General features: G+C 34.7%; 1 protein-coding gene across 1 annotated transcript in view; it reads right to left on the bottom strand.

Moving 5' to 3' along the window:
• The window catches only part of TXLNB (taxilin beta), a 39,457-nt gene that overhangs the window by 17,454 nt on the left and 1,129 nt on the right, over positions 1–20,874 (bottom strand). Inside the window, exons 2-4 of the mRNA XM_006915420.1 lie at positions 12,993–13,084; positions 7,102–7,272; positions 742–936 (exon numbers count right to left, since the gene is read on the bottom strand). Coding sequence (XP_006915482.1) covers positions 742–936; positions 7,102–7,272; positions 12,993–13,084 — 458 coding nt within the window. The remainder of the gene's footprint in view (positions 1–741; positions 937–7,101; positions 7,273–12,992; positions 13,085–20,874) is intronic.

The following is a 20,874-nucleotide window of genomic DNA, read 5'->3' as shown; positions in this document are numbered from 1 at the left end:
CTTTGTTATAAAACTTCTGTACAACTGGACTTCAGGTGATTCTCGTTGATGGTTGTTCTGTAGTTTGACTGTAATTCTGAAGTGGTGAGAGTAGGTGAGCAAAGCATTTACCTACTTGGTCATCTTGACTGGAAGCCTATCCTCTTAATGTAAACTATTGAAAGCAAAACTCTTTGCCTTTTTGACTATGGGAAAGTGATTTAATCTTGTATACTGCTCTCATCTATAAAGTATGGGTAATATGTCATTATCTAGTGCATAAGATTGTTTTGACAATTAAATGGCATTGTATGTATAGTTCTTAGAACGTGGCACAAACTAAGCTCTGCGTAAATAATAATTGTTTCATTATTAATATTAGTACTGGCTTGTTGGATATATAGAATACATACCCCTAATAACATGGTGATTCTTAGGAGGAAATGTGTTTGATATTTCTTAGCTCTGTGGAAAATTAAAAAGGCTGAGAAATACTGTTTTTGAAGATAACCGTGCTCACAGCCTACCACTCTATTGTCTTTGCTTTGCAGCGATTACAGTTCTGAAGAAATTCTATATGACTTTTAGCCAGGTATTTCACATTACCATCTGTTTTTATTTGGCTAGAGAAGAAATTCAAACCTAAATATTAATCAGTTGAGAAGACTGGCCATAACTTTCTTATTAACCTTGTCCTGCACCTTCCTAACCCAGATCGGGATCTGTATATAGTGCTTCTAAGTTGTTTGATGTGGTTCTCACCTCCTCTCTGAGCTCATACTGATCAATGATGCTTTTCAGTTTCTCTGCGAGTTCTGTGTTCTCCTGACACAGCTTCATATTTCGCTCACTCTGCTGCTCAATCTGGGCTTGGATATCTGTCAGGGTACTCTGGAAATGACTTGTGATCTCCTTTCTTTTCTCTTCTTCTTCACGTGCCCTCTGAAGGGTTTCCTCCTATGGATAAAAAGCAAAATCTTTTGTTGTGCTGGTTTGCATGCACCCCAAGTTGATAGAGCTCGAGGTTAGGTCAATGAAAGGAGATTAATGTGTAGGGGAAATAGGATTTTTTTCTTAGTTCTTCAAACTCAGCCCCCAAATAATCATATGAGCAAAGGTTTCAGTTGTGAACACACAATCATTTTCAGAGCAGGTTCAGTGGGAATCTTGAAGTTGATAGCTAGTGACGAATAGAATTGTCTTAAAGGTGGTCAGTCTCCTGCTGAGTGAATAAACTACAGTGATTTCTAATAAACATGCAATCACCCGTTTTTGATCTCTTGACTGTGGCCCGGAAAAAAAAGCCACTCACTTTATTAATTGATGAGCCCGATCATGCGTTCCTTTAGTTTAGTACAGAAAGAAGAATAGTACTTATATTCCCCTATAAAAATTATGGCATATTAACCACATAAATGTATTACCCAAGTTTTGTAAATATAAGTGATCACAATGTAAACTATCTTGGTAAGAAAAAAACTTTCGTTGAAAAACTTGAAAAAGAAACTGAGATAGCTGGAGATCAATTATAGCAATTCAAGAATGTAAAAGGAAATCTTAGAAAATATGCTGAATATTTTTTTTCTAAAGAACAATCATCCCATGTGTCACATAGGGTAATTGAAACGTTCAATGTAAATTTTGAATCTGAAAGCAATATTAAGTTTCAAATCTTCTTTAATTCTAAAATGAAACATTTAATTTCTCCCTCTTCTGCTTTGTTAACATTCAAGAATTGGAAATTAACTTTTATATCATTTCTGTTCTTTTTTCTCCTAAATCAAAACCCTCCTTCATTGCTAACTACTAATAATGTACCCAAATTTCTCCCATATCTATATTGAGAATTGTTTGCTTTGTAATTGTTCCTTTCATTCTTTTAGAATAAAGGGTTTAATCTTGCTACATCGTACCAAAGATAGAGACACTGCTGACAGTGATACAGACATTTTAGGATTCCTTGCAGTTCTCATTAATTGTTATTATGAAAGCTTGCTTCATTGTTGGCAAGTAAAATTATACTGCATTTAGTTGCCTACTGCAATCAAATTATGTAATAGGATTTTAAAAAAGAAATAATTAAAACAGAAGTAATTGTGCAAATCTTTATTATGATAGTAGAATAATGTGATCAGAATAAAAACTGATGCTGAAAATATATGCTCTGGAAATACTTTAATTTATCATTAAGTGTCCTCTTTCCTCTATAATATTTACATAATTTCTAACTCTAATATGATTCCTGATATCAGAATCATAATTCATTTATGGTATAAACATTTCATGAGTGACAATATCTTAAGGATATTATATAAGATATCTGTACTTCTTAATCTGGAGAAATTAACTATCATAGATCTTATTTCCCTGAAATTTGTATGCTAACTCTTATTATACATATTTCATTAAAAACATTAAAAATGATTATGACCATTTGTTAAGAGAAATTGAATATACATATGATAGTGATTGTTTCTTCATTGCTCCTGATTAATTTAGAAGTCAACAAGTTCCTAGTCAAAGAATTATAGATCATAATCTGAATGCCATTTACATTTATAACTATTCCACCCATAAATAAATGAGTAAATGCAAGAACCATCTCATGCTATCCAGCAACTCTGAATTTATCACTGGCAACTGGCTACAGAAAGAAGGTATAGATGTTATGATAGCATTCAATACATGTCATACACATTCTTGGCCCACGAAATGGCATGTTGTATTTTACATTGCGTTGTTTTTCAATGAGAGAAAAATAAATCTAGCACAATCTTATGAAATTTGAGTAAATTCATAAAGAAAATACAATCATTTGGACAGTGAGATAAATTTTTCATTATCAAGCATGTTATTCAAAGTGAAAATTAATAATGCAAAGAAGATTGACGGACAAACTCTGACATACCTAAGAATACAAACTTTGCAAGCATCATTGTACATCTTAGAACTGGTGCTGTGTCTGGCAGTGATTCATAGGTGTTCAGTAAATGTTTATTTAATGAATTAATGGATTATTAATTTACGCATAGACATTTGAGTAGCTTGGACTAGATGATTCTTATAGGCCTTTCTACATTAAAATTCTGTGACATTCTGATAACATATCCTACTTATTCCTATACTAAAATCATGTTGTCTGCAACACTCATCTCTTGCAAGGCAGTTCTTTTTCAGCATAATTTGAGGCTTGGATTTATTGCTTTGAATATATGTAGTATTTTGTTGAAATAAGTCCATATTCCAGATTTTCACTTGTCCTTTTTCTAAATTATCCTATATTGTGAGGTTTTGTGGAGGTTTTTTGTTTGTTTGTTTTTGACTCATTGAAGAATCAATTTTCATAAGAAATAGGAAAAGTTAAATTTTATGGTGGTGGAAAGAGTCTGTTATACATCCCTTTTCTATTTCTTCCCAAGCTTCTAGCACATGGATTTTCAATTTAGATATACTTAGGCTGTTTCACTAGTATGACCAAGGAAGCTTATACCATGCTGACCTTTCTACAGATAATAATTATAAACACTGGACAAAATGCAGAAAACAACTACTTAAAGACACTGGAGAGTAAATGAAATAGGGCAGATTCTGGAGGGAAGTTGACACCTGTAAAAAAGGGAATGGTATATTGTAAGTTTCCCATTTTTACAGCGTTTAGCTTGAAGGGAGACTGCAATCGGCAGCTGAATGGAATGGGTAAAACTCTCATAGGAAACCTACCATCTTTGAAGAATAATAGTACAAAGTTCTAGTCAACTACAGCTACTGAAAGGTAAGGGGAGATTCCCATGAAAGAGAAAGTCAGGGCGAGAGCCATAAATTCTGTGAATAAACTCTGCCCCAAATCTTCGCTGACCTTGAACTACATACATACAGGTCAGAACCAAAGCCTTCTGGCTAAGGAAAATAAATGAACTGAGATTGAGTTGCTGCCCAAGAGAGGCAGTTCACAGTTTGACTCTAACAAAGTTAATAACCTGCTTTAAAAAAATCAAACATTCTTCAGAGTATAGTAGAATCCATATTCTCTACAACATAACAGCCACAACATCCAAGATAAAATCTACAATGACTTAACATATGAAGAACCAAGAAAATATGATCCATTCTCAAAAGAAGAGATAATCAGAGTAGGCCTATCTCACAATAACCCAGATGTGGAATTAGTAGACAAGAATTTAAAAACAGGTATGCTCATTGATATAAAGGAAAATATTATCTCAATGAATGAAAAAATAGGAAATCTCAGGAGAGAAAAATAATCTATAAGAAAGAACTAAATGGAAATTCTGAAGTGAAAAGTTAAAAAATATGAAATTTAATTATCACTGTGGACTTAGAGCAGAATAAAGATGAGAGAGGAAATAGTGATTATGAAGACAGACCAATATAAATGATCTAATCTGAAGATAAAAGAGAAAAAAGATTGGTGAACAACACGGAGAGAGACTCAAGGGCCTGTGGGACAATATTAAAAGTTCTAAAACACATGGAATTAGAAGGAATAAAAATTATCAAAGAGGTAAATATCTAGGTAAATACAGTTTTTCTTTTAATTTTAGAAGAAATATATGTAGTATTTAATGTAAAAATTCTAACGCTGTCTCATGGGCTTTGTAAATGTATGTAAATGTAATACTTAAAACAATTATAGCTTTAAAGATGGGGGAAGTAAATGTTTCTACATATTATATAAAGTGATACAGTTTTAACTCCAGGTAGTATTGTACTAGTACTCTAATTAAATGGCAGACTATGAAAAGTTAAGAATGTATATAGTAATCATAGAGCAATCACTGAAAATGGACAGAGGTATAATTAAAAATCCAAGAGATAATTAAAATGGAATTTAAAATATATTCACATAATCCGAAGGAAAGGAGGAAAATAACAGAACAGAAAACAGAGGTGAAAAATAGTAAGTAAATAATAAATAAAATTGTAGATGTAAATCCAGCCACTATGACAATTACATTATATGTTAATGGACTAGTACTCTAATTAAATAGCAGATATTATAAGAATTAAAAGAAGCAAATTCCAACTACATGCTGTCTATGAGAGATGCACTTTAAATATAAAGATCCAGATTGAAAGAGATCTATCATGCCAGCAAAAAGGGTAAGAAAACTGGAGTAACTATATTGATATCAGATAATGTAAACATCCGGATAAAGATTATTATTGATAATTATTATTGATTATTATTTTATCACATTTCATAGTGATAAAAGATTCAAGCCATCAAGAAGACATAACAACTGTAACTGTGTATATACATTATGTTAATGCTTCAAAATACATGAAGCAAAAATTGACATAATTAAAAGAAGTAGAAAATTCCACAATTATTCTAGGAGATTTTTAACCTCCATCCCTCAGCAATTGGTAGAACAACAAGATAAAAATTCAGTAAAGATATAAATGATCTACAGCTAGTTGTTACTTATGAAACATTACATTTAATATCTGAACAGACATTCTTTCCAAGTGCATATAGTATGTTCATGAAGATAGACCATCTTTGATAGGCTATAAAAATGAACACATCTAAATAATCCCTGGGTAAAAGAAAAAAATCAGAAGGGAAATCAGAAAATATTTTGAATTTGAATCCTAATTTTGACATTTAAAATATGTATGACTTTGGACAACAGATTTGGATTGCTGAGACTCAGTTTGTTCAGTAAAATGGAGATATTAACCTTCATAAGATTGTTGTGAAGATTAAATAAAATAATATATATGTAAAGCACTTAGCGTAAGTCTTGGCATAATCATGATACTCAATAATTTCATTTTTCATATTTGGAGGCCATTATTGAGGGTGTGTGGGTATACCTACAGTGTCTTCTGCCACTTCCATCATTCTGTCTTCAAATGCTACCCAAACATACCAAACCATATCATTCCACTCTTTAGAACTCTTTGTTGATAAAGCTTCCCACTATATCTGTTTTAATTTATCTCCTTACTATATAATACTCCTGAAAGCCAGGAGATTTCTGTAAATACAGAGCACTATTACTTGAACAAATATCTTGAATTGAACATGATGCTCCTATTCCCAGGCCCCCACCTCATCTGGGGTTTGGTTGTACCTGGAGTAGTGACTGAAGAGATGCCAGAAGCCCATCTCCTACAACTCATAATTTGAGAGAGTTCATCACATTAGATTCTCATTTCCCAGATATCAAAAAAACAATTTTGAAATATGAGGAGCCATTATCCTCTTCTATTTTTTTTTATCTTGCTTCATTGTACAAACTTAGCAATGATCTTAATCTCTCTATTTCTTTAAGTATTTACTTTTAAACATGTGTAGTAATAACTCTCTCATAGGGATATTGGTGTCTAATTAATTCTTGTTTGTCAAAAGCTTTAGGATCTTCAGCTGGAAAGGGGATTGTGGACGCACGGAATATTATCTTGAAGAGCCTTGCATCTTGCTTTATTGAATGGAGCTAGTGTCTATATGTAATCAAATTAACTACACTGCTAGAGGCTTATGCTGTAATTAATGAAACTCATGCAGACTGAATGAAGTCTATTATTTTTAGATTGAATAATTTAAGTCTGAAGAGCTTCAGTGTTTTTTCAAATAGCTCCTTTTTTTTTTTTCAATTGACTATTGACATTTTGGCTCTCAGTTTTGCTTTACTGTGGCAATTAGCTTTGTGTCAGTTTATTTCATGTCATGCAGATTTTATTATCATGCCAAAAATGTTGCATTTTTACAAGTTTGCGTTTTAAAGAGTAGCAGTAAAGCCTACCTTAAAATATAAAATGTAACAACTCAATATAAGAAAAAGGTAAGGGGAACAGAACACATTTTACTTAGGGCCTGCTCTGTGTCAGGTACTATATGGGCACCTTGCAAATGTACCCTCATTTAATTTTTTCCCAACCACACAGTGAAATTGATATAATCCTCATTTATAGATGAGGAAATAAGCTTATGGGAGGTAAAATAATTTATCGAAGGTCACAGGCGAGCAAGTGGCAGGGCTATTATTTGAAGTCAAGTTTCTTTAATTCTAAAACTTATGCTCTTTCATGAGTAGAAGTGTGTGACTATGCAGCATGCAAGTAAGTATGTTACATAGCTCTTGTGACACATACCTTCAGTGTCTTGTTGTGTCTCTGCAGCTCCCGGCACAGACTCTCCAGTTTGCTTCGAGCGAGGATAGCTCTGCTGTGTTCACTTTGTAACTGGTCCTTTTCTTTTTGGATTTGTACCTGTTTCTTTTGTAGGAGCTTGAAAGTCTTTTGCTCAGTGCGATGTTCATCTAGCTAGACATGGGTATGCAAATGTGAAAGAAAATGGCAGAAATCTCTTTTGAGTTTATAAGAAAAAGGAGCAAAAGAGGAAATGCCTAAAGATCACTCTGATTATTTGAAAACATTTTTTTTTTTTTTTTTGCTATTACCACTGTCTCTCTGGAGTCAAAGTAATCTCATCTATGTTACTTTTGTAGTACTTGTAGATATAGTTTTTAGAGCATAATATTTACAGGTTTTTCCTTATCGTCACTATTATTACTAATCTCTTCTAACTTTGATCTTCTTTTTCTGATCTAAAAATAGCTTCAGTTTTCTTGAGTCTATCTAATGATGTCAGTCAGTATTAGAAAGGCATATCTCAGAATCTATAAACTGCCAGAAGTCATAATAATTAATGCCTTGTGTTGCGGCAATGGTCAACGGTGTGTCTGCTTGGTTTACCTTTAGGTCTCAATAGTCTTTCTCAAAATAAGCTTATAGCAACTATTTCAAAAAGTGGGAAAGAGAAAAGCAGCCTCCTGGTAAATAGAAGATGAAGTCTGTGGGTTGTGAGAAAGGAGGGGAAGAGAAAGTACCCCTTGGTTATCTAAGCATTGACATTTGTCACCACATTTTCAGATATTTCCACTTCTTAACTCAACAATGTGAATGGCTAGTATTTGTAACATGCTCTGCTCTCCCTCTACCTGCACATCCTCTGTGCTTCTGGAAATATATCATGACAATTGTTTTTGCTGAGCTCAGGTGGGACTTCTTCTCATACTCCTCCAGCAACCATAACTAAAGTATCAGGGACAGCATAGAAAATGAAACCAATGTACTCCCAGACTTGTCATGTCTGGATGCTAAATTTCTGGGGTAGGATTGCCAGATAAAATGTAGGATATCCAGTTAAATTTGAATTTGAAATAAATAATGAATAATTTTTTAGTGAAAATATATCCAAAGTATTGCATGGGATATACTTTTACTAAACAATAAAAATTAAAAAAAAATTGTTGTTTGTTTACCTAAAATGAAAAGTTAACTGGGTGTTCTATAAAAAGTACGCGCAGTTAAATTTGGCAACATTTTTATGGAATTATAGTGAGGTGGTGAGAATTTGAGGATTAGCCTTCCTGAAGCCACCAGAGATTAGCATACTCTAGGAGTGTGGATCTCAGACTGACAATCATGTATGGCCACATGCAAGCGATGGCCCTTTGTCTAGAGCCTTTTCCTCTGCTCGACTTGGTTTGCTGAGAGCCTGAGTGTGCTTATGCTAGGTAGATGATCATCCTAATAATGACCTTGTTGGCTAATGAAGAGGAATAGTTCTTCGTGAGGAGCCCCTGGGTGCTTCAGGATCCCAAATGTTCCTGGCGCCTCACATAGTGGTACAAGTAGATGCACACATGACATGAGCCTTGATACTCATCTCAGTTCCTCCATCTTAAAAAAAATTTGTTTTTTTCTGAACTAGATAAACAGAATTGCTACACTTTCTTCAGTTCACATCTTTATTTATTTCCTTCCTCCCTCCTGCCACACTGAAATGTCCATTATAAACCCTTGCCAAATTAAGTTAAGGATATTCATACATGATATTCTTTCTTCATACTTATGGGCAATTTTTAATAATTTGTGAGAATTAGCATCAAGAGAAACTAGTCCATATTACTATAAATATTGATTAAAATTGATATCTTTCTTGAGGTTCAATTGGAAGATCAATGATTTTTTTTATGTATTTTTAATACCTCCTATTTGTAGGATGCATGAGGTCCTTTCACTTTGCACCATGTTTATCAGGTACAGGTGAAACTTCTCATGCTTATGTTTGGACTTCAAGTGACCTACTGTCCTTCCTTGAGATTTATATATTATTATTGTCATTATGGTTAGCCTTTACCTTTTGAAGATTAAACCATATGTCAAGGTTTCTCAGCCTGAATACTATTGACATTTTGGGCCAGATAATTTTTTGTTGTGGGGGCTGTCCTGTGCATTACAGGCTGTTTAGAAGCATCCCTGACCCCTACTTACTAGCTGCCAGTAGCACCACCCCGCTTCAATTCTGATAGCCAAAATATCTCCAGACAGACATTGCCTATTGTCCCATGGTGGGCAAAATTGTGCCTTTTTTGGGGAACACTGCCTTATGTGATTTATCTGATTATGAGGAAGTGGATACTCTACATGTGTTTCATGAGTTGAAAGAGATAATCTTGGCTTATTCATTGACCATTCAATGCTATAGTTTTACTGCAAGATTATACACATCAAAAATTTAACTAGATCTATCTTGCTTTGTTCTAACTAAAAACCCTTAACTATGATGATTTTTTATTTTAGAGTATGGCTAATTTTGTTTAAATACTTCAGACTTATGTGAATGCGTATGGGGTTTCTTAAGGAATGAAAAACATTGCAACTGAGTCAATTTCAGGTAATGCTGGCTTTGTGGCTTAATAGTACATTTAGGATTCTTCTCTACAATTGTAACAGGTGTATACAATTCTTATCTGCAAGTTCTCTTGTTTTCTCTTTTTTATTATTAAGTTAAAAAAGTAAAATTAATGCCAAGTACTAAATTAGAATAGTATTAGTGATGTTGTAACTACATTAAAATTGAGAAAATTTGCTGAAAGTATTTTTTCTAGGTCATTTTTTAATTTAGTCATGGAGTATCCCTATTTATTAATAAATTTATTCTTATTTATTAATGAATACTATGGTAGATAACATTACAAGATTCAGAATCTGTAAAAAATGAGTGAGCTAGAGTGGCAGTTTGAGTCACAACTTTGAATATGATAATTTATTCTATCTTAACACTTACATTTTAGATACTTTCTTTATTAATGTCCAAATCAGTGAGCAAGGAAATAGGTTTTAGTCTCCAGGTAAAAGATTGAAATTCCTCATAATTTTTCCTTTCTGAAAAGAAAATGTAATGAGGTTTTTGGGGGGCCAATTTTCTCCTATTTATTTTTTCTAGAATCATCTTTAGTGTTTTAAAGTCTATTATAAGACCTGATACGAATGCCAAAGTATACTAAGTAAGGCTTGAATTGAGTACGATCTCTGGAAAAATAAGCTCTGTGGGGGGGCGACCGCTTGGCTAAGAGGATGAGTAGGTGCAGGGAATTCCATGAAACCAGGGTGAACAGCCTTGGTTCATGAAGAAAATTTGGGTCAGACCAAAGAAGTGGTTCTTCTCTGATGTACTGATGAGGGACCGCAGCACTGTAAATGGCTTCCTGTGCTAGTCTAGAATGCTGCCCAGTCCAGCCAAGTACAGAACATGCACTGGAAACTAAACATGAATGGCCTTGGTACGAGTAGGTAAATCAAAGGGGCAAAGGGAAAATGATGTGGAAAATATTAAAAAGAGCCAAGATGGATGGATAAGAATGGGGGTCATGTTTTTTGGAAAACTATTATTTTTGACAACTAACATATTATGGCATTGAAATTGTTCATAGACGGTTAACAGCCAATGTTAAATAAGTTCCAATAAAATTGATACACTGATACTTGCTTTATAAATTTCTACCATTCTTTTGGAAAGCAATGCAGTCATTTAAAAACATTCATACTCTTCAATTTAGTAATCCCAATTCTGGAACTTTTTTCTAAGATCATAAAACGAAGAGAAGGAACAAATCTAATCTATGATTTGTGATTTAATAGTGTAATGCAGCAATATTTGGTAAAACAAAGAGTGGAAAGATCTAAATGTCTCAAAATTAGAGAACTAGTAGATAAGGCCACTTAATAGAAAATGACATAGCTTTTACAAAATATAATTAATGAAGACTATACAGTACATGGGAAGATGTCTGTCACATGAGCCAAAAAACCAGATACCCAATTACAGTTGACTTTTGAACAACATGGATTTAAAATGTGCAGGTCCACTTATACATGGATTTTTTCAGTAAATACTTTTATTTTTTTCCTTAAATATATTTTCTCTTCCTCAAAATTTTTAATAACATTTTCTTTTCTCTAGCTTGTATTATTGTAAGAATACATACATAACACATATAACATACAAAATATGTTTTAATTGATTGTTTATGTTATTGGTCAACAGTAGGGTATTAGTAGTTAAGTTTTGGGGGAGTAAAATTTACACATGGACTTTTGACCGTGCAGGTGGTCAGCACCCCTAACCCTAGTGTTGCCCAAGGGTCAACTGTATCTGTATCTCACAAAGGTAATTATAATAAAAAAAATCTCTGCATATGTAACAGAACTGGAAAGGAAGATGGATAAATCAAAGTTCGTATTTTAGATTATGAGATTAGAAATATTTTGGGGTTGTGTATTCAGCATTTTTCTTATACTATCATGACATAGTCTATATGATTAAAAAAATAATTTAAAAGTATTGTTGGTAGAGTTAAGCATTCAGCCGGTCATTGGGGTTTCAGAATTTCTCTGGATCTATTGTATAATAATTCAGCATAACAGATGTGTCAAGATAAAAGAAAAAAAAGAACAAACAGGAATTACAAGACTGAAGTTAGAGCGAAAATGAAAGAAAACAAGTCACTTGTTAAACTCTACTCTAGCAATAGGGATGAGATGTAGCCAGGGACCTGAGAGTTTTGTAGGCCTGAAGCTTATTTGGTTTTCGAGGTCCTCTTTTTTAAAATAAAAAACAAAAATTATAATTAAGAGAATTACATCCAGGACCTCAGAGGAGCCCCTGCAAGTGAGAAGCTCTGACCCTTAATCTTTTTTGACTGCAAGGTAAATTCGTCTTCAGAAGCAGGTCGACCTACTGCCTGGAGGAATTGTTTCACTGTATGTGGATATAAGTTTCACCCTCCTGTCACTGCTCTCCAAAAGAAATAAGTGAGAAAAAACTTGAAAGAAAAGCAGAAATGAGAGAGGAGCAAATTGCCTTGCTTCGCTTGAGAGGACTTCTCGGCTGTTAGCTATGCACCCTGTGGTAGTACACAGACTTCCGGTGTTGCTCCTTTAGCAAGTATTTGTGAGGGTTCATGGAGACCAGACAGGGTGGCTTCACTGAATGCTCCTTTTCCAGCTGGCCCATTGCAGAAGTACCAGTGAGGAAACAATGCACATCATGGATTCTCTGATGTCTGGGAGTGGCTTCCCTTCCTCCCAGTAGCCCTAACTTACTGAGAGAAAGACCACATGTGGGGGACCTAGAACAGGGCACAAAACTGTCTATGTCAAATCCTTTGCCATTGTGGAGGAGGGGAATGTAGATCAAAGAGAATAAATGACTGACTGACTGATTAACTAACAAGTCATTAAGACCAAATGAGAATCTGTCACAAACTGAGGAGGTGGGATTAACTCAACTCTATGCCTTCCTGAGGGGACCCCCTCAAAAAACTGGGGCACAGAACCAAATGAAAGTTTGACTTTATGGTGGATGTATTTATGTTTAAAAAAAAACCCAAAAACCTTTAAAATATCTATAATTTTTAATTATCTATAATTCTCTCATCTATCCCCTAAGTGATATACATACTTGAAGGTGGAGTAAATTCCAACTCTATCCTCTTTCCCCCTTTTGCTGTTATTCCTCAGTTTTTCTGTTTCTTTTTCCTGTAAAAAAATTCTGCTTTTATGAATTCTAGCTTTGGCTCATCTGAGGTTACCGGTCACAGTCTATAGTGATGTACCTGAAAAGCCAACAGCCTCCTTTCCTCAGCTCTAACTGAACCCTGAATCTTTCTGACAAAAAGAATTAAAGATCTTACCAACTCGGCATACTTCTTAAATAAAAAATCAAGCTTTTCTTCAGGAGTCTGCAACTTGTTCAGGTTTTGCATTAGCAGGTTAGCTTCTTTACCTTAAAAGAAAAAAAAAAAAACACGTAAAGACATTTTTAAAAGTAAGTGCTGACCCTGAAGTTAGAGGATATGGTGCGGAATTTTAGCTTGTCCGCTTGCTAGTTACTGGCCACCCTTGACCAAGCCACTTAAACTATCTGAGCCTCAGATATCACTTTCTTTCTCTATAAAAGGGATGACACCTACCTTATAGAATAAGTTTGTGAAAATAAGTGGTATAGTAGCAGGGTGATAGTAGAGTTTCAACAAATATTTGCTATGACATTAGTCTCCAAATTTTCATCCCAAGAATTCATTTTTGTTACTCCTTCCCTCCATGTATTCTAAATGTTCAAAGAATTTTGAATATTTCGAAAATGTTTAAAAGAATTAAAAACACTGACTTTATGAAAGAACAAATCACCCATTTCCCTCCATTAATTTGAAAATAACAAAAAGAGCAAAACAGTCCATCAAAATGTCTGATTACCATGGAACAGCCAGCACTGATACATGGAGTTGCTAGAATTTCAGCCCAAAGCAGAGAAACTTGACAGTTTAGTCTGTCTTTCCCCACCCACCACCCCCGGCTTTATTGAAATACAATAGACAATTGGTTGCTCATATTTACATTGTACAATTCAATAAGTTTTTTTCAATTATAGTTGTCATACAATAATGTATTAGTTTCAGTTGTACAGCATAGTGATTAGCGATCTATATAACAACTCACAAAGTGATCACCCTACTAGTCTGTCTTTTTTTTAATGGTGTTGTTCTTTTAGTACCTCTTTCCTCTCTTTTTTGGGGGAACCAATTTCTTGTTCTTGTGTGTGAACTCGTTCCATGAGGTTTGGGTAGAATAAGTCTGATCATATTTCCTACCAAGCAGAAAATGAAATCAATAGAGAGAAAAAATGGACTCAAGACAGGCAGGGCCTTTCCCACGGGCCTTTGTGTGTCTTTCTGGTTATAGGTTTCGTCTTCCTGGGCCTTCACTTCTCCCTTCAAGACCTTAATCTCTGTTGGCAGTTTCATTTTTTGTTCCTACTTGGAGTTTATGCTACATAAATCTCATCTGTTCATGATTATTTGACAGTAAACTTTGGATTCTTTTTCTTTCCTCATTGTTCTTCCTTTTGTCTATTTCGCTCAAACTGTTGGGTTTGCCTTTCTGTGATGCCCAGAAATCTTATCTAAGCAGCCACTGGGCTGAGTGTTGGGAGGGAGAAAGGGGACCCTGAGGTCTACTTTTACCACTGAGCATATCTTTTCAAAGTCCTATCATGGTGCAAAGGTGACGATCACTCTATCTAATCAGGGTAGGGAGGTCTAGCCACACAGTAGAACCCATGTTTCCTGATACAAATCTGCTTAAGAATATTAACAATTTTAACAATCTTTTACCAAAGAATAGGCATTTCCCCTCTGCTGGAACTTTCACTTTCATCCTGGACAGGCAGATAAATCATAGAATTAGGGTTGCCAGATAAAATACAGAACACAGGACATAGTTATTCTGAAACAATTATGTATTGTTTATCTAAAATTCAAATTTTCCTGGGTACTCTGAGTTTTTATTTGCTAACTCTAGTAATTCCAATGGCATCAAAGAATTTTAGATCTAGAAGGAGCTTCAAAGAGCACACAAACAACTGGTTAATTTTATAGATAAGAATCTAATGCCCAGAGAGTCCAAAGTTACATAATTAGTACTGGCGGAGCCAAGGCTTGAATCCAAGGCTGTCTACTTGCTCTAAATCGCTCTACTCCCAAGTGGAATTTTAATGCCAGGGAAACCTAGAGAAATAAAAGAAAACTTTTTTTTGGAAAGAAAAAATGACTTCATTCCTAACAGCTGGTTTTGTCTCTCTTTGCCCAGTGAGTCAGTTCATATTAGAGACGTGGCCTGAGATAAGGCAAAAGTAGGTATGAGTGGTGCCCAACCAGCTCTTCAATTATGGCCTGCAGCATAGTACTCTGCCTTTAAACTGATAATCACTGCTGCCCTACCCCCACTGGGCCCAGTCTTTGAGTTATTTTTCTGGCAGCAGGGATGAATTTGTATTGTACAGATCAAGCCATTCCTTCACCCTTGTCTTCAGTCTGTGGAAGGTGCCCACGTGCAGACTGCTGTCCTTAGTGCCATGTGTTAAAGGCAAGAAACTACAGTGTTGATCAAATTTGGTCCAGGACCCAGCACAGTATTTGGCCTGTGGCAAGTGCTCAGTAAATGTTGGTAGTAATGGAATAAAATAAAGCCAACCAGTACACATTAGTGTCGTGTCAATCAAATGAATGCTGTCTTGAAGACAATTGTGTGATTGACTAGAGGAAAGGTAGGCCTTCCTGTTACCTGTGACATTTAGTGTGCGCTAGGATACCTCACAGTGTGAATGCAGACATAGAAAACCATTACATGTGTCATTTGGGGGAGAGAGAAACTCTTGAGTGAGTCCAATGGCTCTCTTTTTCTTCCTGCATTAAATATCTTCTCCCCTTTTTGTTTTCTTTAACTATGAGGAGATGGTTTTTGTTGTTGTTGTTGTTGTTTTTGTTTTGTTTTGTTTGATCATCACACCCATTGAGGTCTCTTCTCATATGCCATCATTTTGTATGGAAGGGTAACACTCAGGAGCATCAATCTACCATTCAAAATGATTTCTCCCTTCAACAAACAATCCAAGAAACTGAAACAAGGCAAGTGCAGGATGAATTTGTGACATCATATAAATTTGTGACACATAGATTTGTGACATCAGAGAGCTTAGTTTTTAGACTTCCATTGATTTTGCTGGACTGGAGTGGTATATGGAATTATCTTTGAGGAGAGGAATAAACAAAGAGATTTGCTCATCTTCTCAGATTGAAGTTATAATTACATGGAAATGGGGTCATTTGGTGACACAAAATAAAAAATCGACTTTATTGAGGAACGTTTTATTGGGAAGGGATGATCTGCCTTCACCCCAATGTGTCATTTTAAAGCAATGTGATTGCAGGATTAGTCACAAGGAAAGCCAGTGACAGACCTGAAGTCTCCATTAAAGGTGGCACATAGCCAACACTCCACAGAATGCTCAGTTTGGTTCTAAGTCTACATGAAAGTAGAACCATGGTGAAGCAAGAACAAACATGTCACACATGGCTGTGGCTGTTGACATCGTTGTAGACTGTGAGACTATTAGAATATGAAGGAATTATTTTTACATCAAAGAAACTAAAACTCTTAAATTAAGACAATGAAATCAGCTATAGAAATGTGAACTGGAATTTTTCTTAAAGTTTTAACATAGTGATGACTGTTAATATGAAGTTCAGTGACAAATTATGTAGATTTAACGAGTGCTCAAACCTATGCTTTTTTTTTTCTTCCAATATTATATTTTAGAACTTTGGGGCTAAAATTTGGTCATGGATGCACATGTATGCCTCTCTTTTCTCTTCCCGATTTCCAAGTGTGCGGGGAGAAGCTTTAAGCAGGAAAAGATTGTGAATGTTGTCTTCAAATGTTAGACCTAGAATCATATTTCAATGTTAACTTTGTTTTCTCTCTAACACAAAGATAATGAGTGTAATAGAAACAATTTCTGACCATCTATAGGTATCTTTTAAGGTAAATAGAATGTATGTATGCAGATTGGAAAGATAGTATAAATTTCACGTATGTAGGTAGGAAGGATTAAATTCACGCTAGACTAAGGTTGGGAGACTGGGTTCTAGAACTGACTCTGTCATCAATTAGTTTAGTAATCTTTTTCACATACTCTTAAGCTCTCTGGGCCTCAATTTTCCTAACTATAAAATTAGTGGGTTGACTAAATGGATTCTGAGATTTGATGATTCCAATACTGAAATGGCTTTATTTTTACCTTAATTTAGATAACAACAACAATAAAAATAACATTGTTTGGATGGCATATTTGTTTTCCTAAAATGTTTTGGTTTACTCTTAAAATGTATAAAGATTCTCTTACCCTCACTGTCACCTCTCGTACTCATGGTTTTTGTTTGTTTTACGTGGTTTTATTGACTATATCATTTTTGAAAATACTGCCTTTCCTATATTTTCTAGTCACATTGTTTCCCATTTGGCTGACATCTCATTTCTCTTGTTTTTTAATGACCTTATTATACGTAATTGGAAATTTGGCTTCCCACTCATTTGGAAAGTGGACCTGGACTTTTTAGGTCAGTTGACGATGCGTTCAAACTACTAGAAATTTCTAGGCTATAACTATAAAGAAAACTTTCTTAAAAAGAAAAAACTTTTGAATCTAATAATGAGGAGACAATTCCAGGGAAAACAAAATAAAGCAAACCTTATAATAAAAAAGAAACATATCAGGAAGAATAGTAAGAAATGAATACATCCTTTCCCTTGGCTCAGAAGAGAGTACCAATAATTTTGCTAGGGACATATTTTTATCTCTCTTTCTATCTACTTCTCCAAACTCTCTTCTCCTTTTAGAAGCCGGCCTAAGTTTTAGCTTCTCTATGAATCTTCTCACGAACATTTCAGTCTCTGCTGATTCTTCTTCCCCAACAATCTCTTCTAGAAAATATAGCATTTGTTTCAAAGCAGCAGTTTATTTTTTCTGTTAGAATGAAACTAGAAATCAAGCTAAAATGGACGAAACAGACCATCTAAAAAAGTGACCTTTCTAAGGCAAAGTAAGTAAAAGGCTGAAAACATTTTAGAATACCAATGTCCTACTCAAGATTCTCCTCAGAAAGTAGAACTGGAACTCACCTGTAACCAGAAAGACAAAACCCATTAACTGAGCTGAGTGGCTGCTCCTCAACCAACATACTGATTATTGTAATATATCTTTGGTTCTGCACTGTTAATGACTTCAGGTTAATGACTTGCTTTCCTTATGACTAATCTCACAATCACATCAACTAGTCGACTAGTTGAGTAACTTTTTTTTTTCAGTCTTTAAAAATTCTCTAAGCTTCAATTATCCCGTCTACTAAATTAATGGGTTGACTAGATGGATTCTGAGCTTAGAATGGACCTGTGGATCAGCTTTGTTTCTCTCCTGGCCTTATGCTTCAGACCTATGATTTCCTACTCAATCAGTTGTCAACTTAAACATCGGAAGGTATATTATATTTTATCATTGTTTCGTGCTCATTACCATGTGGTACTTATGCAACCTACATAAAGCTGACAGAGAAATAATTAATAAGACACTTGTGACCCTGGAGAATGGAGTAGGAAATGCAAAAGGGAGACTTTAGATGTTAACAGAATGTGTCATGGTGCTCTCTAATGGGGAATCTGTTTTTATTTCTTTCAGTTCAGATGCCAAGGAAAAAGTGACTCTACCACATAAAGAGATTTTAAAATGCTCCCACAACTGCTGTGGCGTATAGTGTGTTAATTGTGGGAGGATATACATCATCTAAAGGAAAAATAAGTCCTGAGTGCTTAGGTTGTAGAGATATTTTTTAAATATTCAGAGGTATTCTGTGAAAGAAGGGTATTGTGCTCCAATAAGTTTAGGGTATGTGGTAAGCTATGCCCATCAGTACTGGAGATTTTCATTGTTGTATCTACTAAAGATCAGAGACCTCTGGCAGCAGGAAAACTTTAACTTGGGCTAAAATCTCAAATATCTCAAAGGTGGAAAATTTGGGATATTAGAGAGTGAGAACATTTCAGCATCTCGAAAATACCAATAAAGCAAATATTATCTGATAAACATACAATAATTAAAAACTCATCTTTGATCAATGTATAAGTGATGTCTAAGGATATATCTTCAAGTATGGAAGAATGACTTACTAAAATTCTATAAAAGTTCCAAGTAGCTTCTAAAAGAAGATCACAACTGGCACTTTCTATTTTACCCAAGCTCTTTCTGAAGCATCAGAATTATTGCCTCTATAATCCATTTGTGTCAAAATCACCCAGGTGACTTGGCCCCAATTCAGACCTACCAATTCTGAATTTCTGTGCTCAAAAGCAGCATTTTTGGCAAATTCTGTATTTGATTCTAATGCACAGTTAAGTTAGAAAACCATTGGTCCAGATGATAGTGCACTGCCATTTAATTGCTAAATGACCAAGAAGCCTGTTAAAATCACTTGCAGACAACTGAATAAGGTTTAAAATGCTGGTTACATATTTAGAGTAGCCTAAAAATATTGTTTTAATTCACGTTGTAGCTGAAATAGTACAGCGATTAAAAGAATATGCTGATGGTATTCAGAGGAATGGCATGGAAGGATGAGCAGCTTATACACATGTAATGACAGTAGATATACCCGGGCACTCTGATCCACAACCGTTAGTTCTGGTCAAATACACGCAAATGAAATTTACTAATTCATAGATAGTGGCAGAATTGTGGAATTTTTTCTCTAATATTTTTTTTTGATTATTTGGTAATTATGATGTTAATACAAATTTTGAAATAACTCAGAGAAGACAGAATAGAAACCAAAATTGGTCATCTTTAACTTTACTTTTAGTTTCTTCATATCTATCCCTCAATACAACACAAAAACATTCCTATGTAGAAGTAGTTTCAGAGTGGTAAAGTGAAAGAACTTTACTGGTTAGTAACACTTGAAATCATTCACTTCTGAGTTGTGATTTTGTATTGTCTTATGGAAAGTTTAACACTGACAATTGCAAAGGGGCTATTTTGAGATGCCTTGGAAAGAGAAGAAAAAAATAACTCTAACGTAGAGAACTTTATTCTCTTTCCCAAAGTTCTAAAACACTAGGTGATTCCAATGTTGCATGTTAGAACTTGGTATTAGCTGAGTTAATCTTTTGCTGGGTGGGTCCCGTGTGCTATTTGAATGTGTCTTTTAGTCGTCGTTGTTTATATACCTGCCAGCAATGCATTTTAAGCATTGTAGAGTAATGTCCTATGCCAGTATGGATGTACTTTTGGGGTCGTAGATAACCTATGACTGGAGTGTGAACCCAGTTTTGATTCCAAAGCCCACAATCACTGCCCTTGATAGATTCTCCATCCAGCTTGAGAGGCAGGCATATAAACAAACGATTGCTGCAGAAACTTTAATGGAGAGCTAAGGAAGATGATGCTAACTCTACCTGGGTATGTCAGGGAGAGTTTCCCATAGAAGGTGTGTTTGTAGTGAGTATTTCAGGGAAATTCATGAAGAAAGACAGGCAGAGGGACTTTCACGTGAAGTAACATATTTCCACTAGTAGCTAAAATAGCTCTCTCACATGAGGGATCGGTAACACCAAAAATGGTTTTTTCATAACCATTTTTGGTGTTACCGATCCCTCATGCTTTCCTAACAATTTTCCCATGCCTGCTTTAGCACCTATCCTGTATAATAATTAGTTTATATGTCTATATTTTCCTCCATGCCTAGGGCTCCTTGACTAGAGACATGACAACTTATTTATCTTTGTGTACCTAGTACAGTGCCTCATAAAGACTAGGCATTAACAAATATTTGCTGAACCAAATAATGAGAGCAAGAATATTTTCTATAATTATTGATATTCTGAAATTGATATGTTTCTGAAGCATTTTGTTAAATAAAAATATTTTATATGGTAATGGAACATACTACCAAGTGATCTAATCGACAATCATTTTGTATATACAAAACCATCCCTATATTTATGTTTTGTTTAAATCCAGATTCCACTAGCTTTGCCTTAAATAATTTCCCTTTTATTTACATTCATTCAGCCTTACAACTAATATTATTGAGCAGCTAGCATGTATCATCCATTGTCCTAGATAGACATTAGGCATCTGATATATACACAGTCCCTGCCCTTAAAATAAAAGAGCTAGTAGGGAAG

The sequence above is a fragment of the Pteropus alecto genome, unplaced genomic scaffold (genome assembly GCF_000325575.1).
Source record: "Pteropus alecto unplaced genomic scaffold, ASM32557v1 scaffold185, whole genome shotgun sequence".
Lineage (NCBI taxonomy): Eukaryota > Metazoa > Chordata > Mammalia > Chiroptera > Pteropodidae > Pteropus > Pteropus alecto.
The sequence above is the reverse complement of the archived record's forward strand: the minus strand, read 5'-3'. Positions and strand labels throughout refer to the sequence as shown.